Genomic DNA, 8,902 nt, shown 5'->3' on the forward strand with positions numbered 1-8,902 from the left:
CTGGACCCCCATCCCCCACCCCCCCACTTTGTTTTAATCAATTTTTTTGTTCTTTTATATGTTCCAGATTTTATTTTTATTTTAATTGATATAGAGTATGTGATTTTTATATAATTTTGAAAAATTTATTTGAGAATCACATGCTAAGAATGTCACTTGGCTCACTTTATATTAAAAATACATGTATAAATAACATACTCTAATAATAAATATAAGTATAATAAAATACATTAGAGAAAATTTCTACCATCTAATTTAAAGAAAAACTTTATACATGTAAAAATATATACAAAAAAAATTTAAGGCTCGGGTTGGGCTTCTCATTTGCATAAATTAATTTTGCTACACTTCCACACACCATGCATGTAAGCAATTGTGAGGAGACTCGTTATGAGCCTACTTGTCCAAACAAGTCTAAGGGTTGTCTTGTATTAAAATTCTCTACCCAAATTACAAGAAATATGAGCAAATAATTACATTAGATTTCAATCCGGCCCGAAGGCCTTGTATTTTCACTCTTTTTATACGCAACTCTTCTTTGTCATCTTTTCCTTCCTTGCAACTCATTAGATTATATGAAAAATAAGAAATATTTGACAATTTTCTATCTTAGGCAAACCCGAAAATTATTTTTCAAATTATTTTCAAGATTGCAATTTAACAACAAAAAAAATCAACTTTTTTTTTAAAAAAAAAAAAAAAAATTTATGAAAAAATGTAATTTAGCTGAAAATATTTTACACCGAAAGAAATCAGGGCTTAAGATTTGAATTATTATTTTCAATTACAAAAGTTGACGTTTTAGTATTTTAATATCTACTATTTTAGACAATTATTAATTTTTAATGTGTAATAACAAAAATCTTAACTATTTAATTAGAAATAAATAAATAATAACTAAACTTTTAATAACACCACCATAAATTATTGTAAGACTCATAACTTTTAATAATAATTAAATATTTCACAGCCATTGAGTCAAAACTATTAGAATATTAATTAAATAATTAAATTCACATTTTCCTATTAGGTTAAATTTTTCGAATAAATGGATAATTTAACATAGCATCAGAACAAAAAATTTCGAACCTTGTTTCCGTTATTCACTTTTCATTTTTTATTTGACCTTACTTATTGAAAAAAAGTTTGAACCTACACATGCGAAAAAATATTAAAACATTAATTAAATTATTCGAATCACTTATTTCAATTAACATTTTTTAGATAAGTAATGATTTAACAAAAATATGCCGGACAACTGATGAAGTTGAAAATAAGGTTGAAGTTGGATTCAGCTATAATGCTCGACTATAATCCATGACCCCCCACATAAGTAAAACTTCTGTAGAGGCTATATCAATACAAAAATTACAAAGACGATTGCCTATCTACAGAATGCAGTGGAAATCATTGAATGGTTGCCACTTTAAAGTGAAATGGGAGAAATTTGTACAGGTAATCAAGCATTAGTAGACTTCCACATTCCATTGCTCTGCCTTCTTCAACTGCTTTTTGTAATCCAACCAGTCAATGCCTATAAAATGCAGCAAACACAAGATTGAAGAGCACTATAGACAGAAAATCATCTATAAAATCTAACCAAAAGTCATCAGCTTCTTACCATCTCTAGCAGCCAATGACACCATTATGTCATCGATCCCCTTTTCCATCCCCTTCAGTCCACACATATAGACAAAGGTGTTATCCTTCTTAAGCAACTGCCATAGCTCTTCTGCATACTGAGCCATTCGGGTTTGAATGTACATCTTCTCTCCTTTCTCATTAGTTTGCTCTCTGCTCACGGCAAAGTCGAGTCTAAAATTTTCGGGGGCCTTCTCCTTCATTTTCTCAAATTCCTGTCTCATAATAGGAGAATCTTCAGTGTATATCTCAAAGTATAGGCATAAAATTTTTTATGAGTGAGGAAACTCTAATCTATCTCACCTCCTTATAAAGCAGTGAGCTACTTGTGGGAACGCCCAAGAAGAGCCACGCCAAGCCATTGAACTACACAACATGTCAAAAAGCTGAATCATTCATCAGCTGATGCATAAACAAGAATTCAAGAACTACAGATTTTTTTTTCTCTAGTATGCCAGATAGACATTTATGATGTCTGGTTTCAAGCAGCCAGAGACACGTAAAGAAGTTCCCCGCAAATCCTGACATGGATTTATAAAGGTAATTTTGACTAATCTTTTATAAAGTAATAGCGCAGATGTAGCTAACGCTTTTTTTTATACCATTACAACAATTGTATTATCCATGATTGTTTTTGATGATGCTTCGGTCCAATCCTTAATATCAGTATCAATGAGAAATACCACAAGTTATAACAGTCTTCATTGTCTTAAGACTCACTAGTTTAGTTCGCTCACTTTTTGACACCCTTTCTTCTTTGGCCATGAGATAAACCCTAAACCCATATGCTCATATTCAGAATGGGCTGAACCTAGACCTTAAGCACAAGGCTACAAGGCCATTGATACTGTTTTGATGCTTCGACTGGGGCGCTTTTTCATCATGCAGTTCATGTTAGTGTCTCAAGTCATAAGGGTTTATGAAGACTAGATTGATTGCATTCTATCTACCTTGTAGTCCTCATGCTTCTCAAAGAACATTTTCCACAAAAATGAGCGGAAAGGAGCAATGCCAGTTCCAGTTGCAAGCTGCAACAGATGAATCAATTATCACCAACCTATGGAAATCAATTAACTGAAAAAGCATAAAGAATATAGGGAGAATCCACACAATTTTAGTTGACATTGTTCTTGCTTAAGATGACAAAACTGAATATACCATGATGACGGTGGCAGTGGGATCTTTCGGCATAAGCATTTCTTTCCCAACTGGTCCTGTAATCTTTACTTCAGCTCCCGGTTTCAGGTCACCTGAAATACAAGACAATTAGAGCTACTAGGTTGCCATAGCTAAGACATCTTCCATAATGTGGTGTTAAGCCTTTTTAGCTATTACAATCTGTTCCTCATAAACTACATTTAACACCAGAAAGATCGGCAATGTTTCTTTAGAATTTGGGAGAAAGAGATATATATATTTTTTCAGAACTATAGCCTGCATCCTTACACAAGAAATTTGAGCAGACTCCTTTAACAATCTCTCCTTTGTCATTGGTGTACACAAGCCGTTTCACACAAAGAGAAACCTGTATGAAGATAACAGATAAGAAGCTCTCCATATGAATTGACACCAAAGGAAACGAAAGGTAACTATGGGAATATGTTAACTGATCAGATTAATTTGCAATAGGGGCTTGTGTTAAAACATGGTAGATGAGATGTAAATAATACAAACTTCACAAAAACTCAAAACCCATTAGAACAAAAACGTAATTGGAAACTTAACTATCACAACAAATATAGATCAATGTAAATAAAAATTAAAAACTTACAGTTTTGGAGTCTCCAAAGTCACCAAGGGCACTGCTGGCAATTGAGTATAACCTCAGCTTGTTAGGCTTTCCGTTCTTGTCAACACCATCTGCAATCACCCCAATTGATTGCCCTTCTCTGTAGGGGACCTCTCCTAAGCCAACCAATCAACCAGTTAACTCAAACGGATCGACTTCTGAAACCTCTCGTCAAATTAGTCAAAGTTTTTTATGTTGAAGACAAACTTGTTAGATTCTTAGTGTTTGTGCTTATCACAGCAACTTAAAATATGATGGGAACTGATGTCCTTTTATTGCAAATCCATGGATACATTTGCATACAATTGTTTAAAATATTAATTAAATGCTTAAATTTACTATTTTCTATTAGCTTAAACTTTTGGGATAATTCGTAATTTAATATGGTATTAAATTCAAAGGTCCTAAATTCGAACATTGTCTCCATAAATTCAACTCACATTTCAATTAAATATTTTACATGATCGGTCTCACTTACGATTTCTTATTGGCTTAAATTTTTGGGATAACCTGTGATTTAACAATACTAAAGTTTGCAAAAAAACATTAAAGGGCAAATTAAAGCCACCAATAAGATCAAAGTAATTGTTTTCATAAAAAAGATGTCAACATATCAAATAATCCAAATGTGTACTATATATCGAGGAGTTAAACGAAGTCACCATCAAATATTAATGGAGAATAAAAAATTAGCAAATGAGCTCATACCCTCAGTGCTGAAGACCATGTGCCAGGTTTCTCCAGGAGCATCATCGCCGGTAATCTTAGTGTTGAGGAGGCATCTGCCAACGTAAGGATCCTTTGGTCTGTACTTGTTCACCACCACACCTTCCTCCATTTTCTTGGACACCTTCTCAACCTTAGCAGGAGCCTCTGTGGTGACCTGGGCTCTGATTGAAACAGCTCTTCCGCCAACAGAAACATCCCTGTACTGCAATGGAACCTGAAAAACCAAAAAAACCCATGTCAGAAACTCCAAGCAAAACAAACACATCCAAAACTATATGAATACATAATCTGTACTAATGCTAATACAAACCTTCTTGAAGGATACTCTTTCTGGTGAGATAATAGAGGTTCTGGAGGACAGAGAAGCAGACTTGGAGGATGGAAAGGAGACCGTAGCAGTCACTGCAGTAGCCATGGTTGTGATGCAGATGGAGCTACAGCAGGAGAAAGCAAGAAATGATATTTTGGGTAGTGAAGTGTTGGTGAAGAAGCCCGACAAAGAGAGGGGTTGGATCTTTTTGGGTGGCACTGGATTATGAGATTGAGTGGAGGAGATTGTAAGGCTAATGCAGTGGTAGATGTGAGGATAAGTCTATGGGTAATGTATGACTCTCACCCCACTTCTCACGCCCATTGGGAAATCTTCCAAACTCCTTTGGTTTTTGATTCACAACACAAAAGGGACGTTGATGGACAAACAGACAGGTGTGAGTGAGTTCTGTTACATCATCAATTATCCACAAATCTGCAGCCATAGGAAACACACACGTGGACTGTTTTAATCAAAATGAGGGGATAAATAATATTGAGTAATAGATTTAAAATTTTGAATTAATAGATTATCATCACTTTGAGAATATTCAATGTACCATTATTATTTGAGTCGACATAATTTTCTTTCACATCAAAATATTATAATATTTCTGTTAAATTATTATTTATCTTAAAATTTTAAATTAATACAAAATAATAAATTTAATTAATATTTTAATACTCTCATCACGTGTAATGTCGTAGGCTCAATCTCTCCTTTAAATCTTTATTTATTTTAAAATTTTAAGTTAAAAAAATTATAAGTTATAAATTTAATTAATATTATTATAATTTTCATATGATTATTATGGTTAACATGTGGGCTTAAAGTAAATCACCACCTCTTTCAAGTGGCGTTATACCATTGATAGTAGTGATTTTTAGTGGTTTAAGAAATGATGAATTTAATTAATATTGTAATATATAATATATTTCATTGAAATATGAAATAAATGACCTAAACAAGTTTAGATTTAAACTATTTGTTCTTAAAGGAAATGGGTTAAAGTAATTTATTTCAACTGTCACGCATATATAAGAAACACATGATTTTTTTATCATAGTAATTAAAAAACAATGTATTCCTCATATAATAATTAAAAACACAACATAAATTTATTTTAAACTGGGCAACCTATTTTATAAATTGCCATGCGTAGGTTTTTTAATTAATATATAAGGATCACATAGTTTTTTTTTACTGGGTTTCCTTCAACTCAGTTCCTTTATCATGAGATCATAATAAAAAATTTGCATTCAAAATTTGTATCCAGCATTCATCTTTTTATTTTAATTAACATGGTATCAAAGTAAATACTATCGGTATCAAATCAAGGACTATTAGTAGCTCAATTAGCTAGAGACTACGTCTCATGAAGCGGAGATCATTAGTTTGAATTTTTTTTCTTCCTCTTATATGGACATGTCAAAAAAAAAAAAAACAATTATTCACCTTTTTATTTTAATTAACATGGTATCAAAACAAATATTTTGCGTATTAAATCAATGACTTTTCTTCAATCCAATTTGATGGAAAATTTTGTCTTTAATTTGGACATCAGCAACGACGTCGTTTCTATATAAAACCTTTAAGGTAAAAGATTGTTGGGCGAAAATAGAGCGCATTTGAGCGGTTCTTTTGAACGTTAATCCCTCTCTCTCGCTCACTCTCTCTCTCTCTCTCTCTCTGAATTTCGTCGCCAACATCCGATTCTCGTGGAGGAACAGAGCCCTAGACGACTCGGTTCATGCGGATCATAATTCCAAATGCTCTGAATCAAAACCATATGAATTCTTTGCGTTTCGCGAGGGGCTTCGTCATCAACTATTTGAATTCCCTTGCTACCGTGAGTTCCAATCCTTTTGTTTCCTCAATTTTATTCCCTTCTTTTTTCTTTTTTTTTTTTTTTTTTTTTTTTTTTTCACTCCTCAATGCCTAAGTTCTCTGTTATTTTTTCATGTTTGAAATAATGTTTAATTTATATATATTAAGGCTCGTGCATTATATTGGAGCGGTTGTCTAGAATCTAGATGGTTCTATTGATAAAATTGTGATTACACAAAATGCTTTCCATATTTTTACTATAATTTTGTCTCTACTATGAATATATAGGATTTGGTAGCATATCTTTATTGTGACCGAGAAGTGTAACGATTGACTGTTTATGCTTTTCAAATTTCTCCTCATTTGCGAGTTTGATTGCAATCCCTCGGTTTACGGTTTGCATTCTGTGGTTGTCTTGAAGCCCTATGTTTGTTATGAATCTATTGTCATAACATCCATTTTCCCAGCCTTGCGTTATCTGCTCATGATCTTGTTTGGCACTTTGCATGGGAATAATCTTTAGTGAATCACCATTTATCCTAAAAGTTCAAACAAATAAAAAATGGTTAATGTAATCATTTAATTAATATTTTAGCACTATCCCTTATGTGTGGGTTAAATTCTTCTTTAACAAGTAAGGTCTAACACATAGAATATTAAATAGAAATGGGAGGTAAATGATGAAAACAAAATTCGAACTCAAGAACTTTGTTTTAGTACTATATTTATTCACAATTCATACTAAAATGATTTCATTTCATTGTAGATTGTTTGGTGTTCAAACCAAACCAAGCCTTGCTGGCTTCCAGTATTTTTTTGCAAAAGTGCAGTTTTGAACTCTTGATCTCATGGCTTCCAGCAATAGTTATACATTTAACGTGCTGTAGTTTACAGTTTCCATTTTCCTCTGATTTGATCTTCAATTCAAGGAAGGCCTCCAATAGTGTGTATCCTAGTGTTTGGGGTGAGTTACAGTTCCTTCAACAGGGAAGAGAACCTTTAATGGCCCTTTGAAAATCTTCTATGGACTTCCAGCTAAGGTTATAGTGTTTGGGGTGTAATTTATATGGAATGTCTCTTGCAATCTCCAAAATGGACTTTCAGTCCTATAGGAGTTGGTACCTGCCTGTTTAAAGTATCACCTGAAGCTCCACGGTGATGATCAAGCAATTGCAAGATAAATTTGTCATATGATCAACAAGAAATTTGTTTGACTGCAATACTGGTAATTGTGTTTGACATGCTTACAATAGAATCCTTTCTACTGTACTTGTGCAGGTACTGTGTATCTCCTTAGTTGTAGATCTAATTCATTCAGCTTCCCTAATATGATATTTTCATAGTTCATTTTTTAGAATATGCATACTTTTTAGTTCAGTGTGTGGTGATATTGAAAAGAAAGAAGCAATTGCTAGAAGAAATTGAAGTTTTGATAAACACCTGGATACCAATGTCTTCATATTATGATGTTCGATACAAACATTTTAAGAGTGCTGCAATGATTATTTTTTTGTTTACAGTACGCAGATCTATGATCATCTTCTTCCCTTTTTTATTTTTTTCTCCCTATTATGAGTCTGTAGTTAGAGAATTGATTCTTCATCAATAGCTGGAGAAATCACATAGGGGCTTTGTATGAAGATAAATTATTGGGGAAGCTATGCTACTTTTGTATAGATGTCAATGCTAAAGCCACTATATTTGGTGCTACCTGAATACATTTTTAAATGAAGCAAGCAGATAACTACATGGCAAATGCATAGCTTCTCAACTTTGCTAAATTCTGCATTTTGCTTTCATTTTTATGTCTTCAATTCAATCAAACAACAGATAATGCAGAAAGGAAAGTGTTAGTACTATGCTGAAGTAGAGATTTTTCTTTCTCTTGATTATGGGCCAAGTCAAAGACATGTTAAAACAGAGCATTCAGAACTCCAAACAAACTTTAGGGTTCCGAGCGGTTGTAGGTATAATCTACTTGTCTCTGACAAATTGGTTATAGAATGATATAATTTACATGGTAAAAGATTTCTTTTTGACAAGTAAAAAATTTAAAAGATTACTTAACGACATCTTGCAACAGTGACTCTCTCTCTCTTCTTTGCTTCAATGACAGAGGTGTTTAATTGTTTTTACTATCAAATGTAAATAAAACTGCTACAATACATAATGTGCCATATCATTAATCTCTTTTAGTGTTGGCATGTTTACATCAGTGCATAACTTCTTGAGCAGGTATGATACTGTTGTCATAGTTTGACTATAAATTGATTTGCTGTTTTATGCAGGTTCATGTCATATCTGCCAGCTATGGCTCTGAGCTGCAGTTCTTCTTATATTATATGAGGCTTTAATAGTAGATCTTAAAGAGTTTTTTCGAGGTGGTATCAGTGAGAGGGTGGCTTTGATCAATTTTTGCATATCGTTGAATAAGTAAATTTTGTCTGTGTCTATCCATGTGACTAGGCTAATTGACTATGGCACAATTTTTAATTTTTTAAGTTCCTGGGATGATTATGTTGTTTGCAAGATTTGCATATCTCATACAGGATGTATTTGTACATTTCTGCTTATCATGCATATAATGGATGTGAGTGGTTAGGTAA

At 32.9% G+C, this 8,902-nt stretch overlaps 1 protein-coding gene and 1 long non-coding RNA gene across 2 annotated transcripts; one reads left to right on the plus strand and one right to left on the minus strand.

The window, feature by feature from the left end:
- Window positions 1-1,262: 1,262 nt before the first annotated feature.
- FNR1 (ferredoxin-NADP[+]-oxidoreductase 1) lies at window positions 1,263-4,784 on the minus strand. The gene is made up of 9 exons (XM_059583582.2): window positions 4,470-4,784; window positions 4,139-4,373; window positions 3,413-3,546; window positions 3,088-3,166; window positions 2,800-2,891; window positions 2,592-2,669; window positions 1,945-2,007; window positions 1,622-1,856; window positions 1,263-1,534 (listed from the first exon to the last, which is right to left on the minus strand). Exons 1-9 carry the CDS (start codon window positions 4,572-4,574, stop codon window positions 1,467-1,469), a joined length of 1,089 nt encoding a protein of 362 aa, XP_059439565.1. The 5' UTR covers window positions 4,575-4,784; the 3' UTR covers window positions 1,263-1,466.
- A 1,382-nt stretch (window positions 4,785-6,166) lies between these two features.
- Window positions 6,167-8,902, plus strand: LOC132173124 (uncharacterized). The gene is made up of 2 exons (XR_009439230.2): window positions 6,167-6,318; window positions 8,585-8,902. It is a non-coding gene; the product is annotated as an uncharacterized LOC132173124 (long non-coding RNA).

The sequence above is a fragment of the Corylus avellana genome, chromosome 1 (genome assembly GCF_965113065.1).
Source record: "Corylus avellana chromosome 1, dhCorAvel1.hap1.2, whole genome shotgun sequence".
Taxonomy (NCBI): Eukaryota; Viridiplantae; Streptophyta; class Magnoliopsida; order Fagales; family Betulaceae; genus Corylus; species Corylus avellana.

Bases quoted from the DNA above. Each gene is read 5' to 3' on its own strand.
- FNR1 (XM_059583582.2), bottom strand. From the start codon at position 4,574: ATGGCTACTGCAGTGACTGCTACGGTCTCCTTTCCATCCTCCAAGTCT. The intron at 4,374-4,469 runs GTTTGTATTAGC...TTGGTTTTTCAG, and splicing joins AAAGAGTATCCTTCAAGAAG to GTTCCATTGCAGTACAGGGA. The intron at 3,167-3,412 runs GTAAGTTTTTAA...ATCTTCATACAG, and splicing joins ACTTTGGAGACTCCAAAACT to GTTTCTCTTTGTGTGAAACG.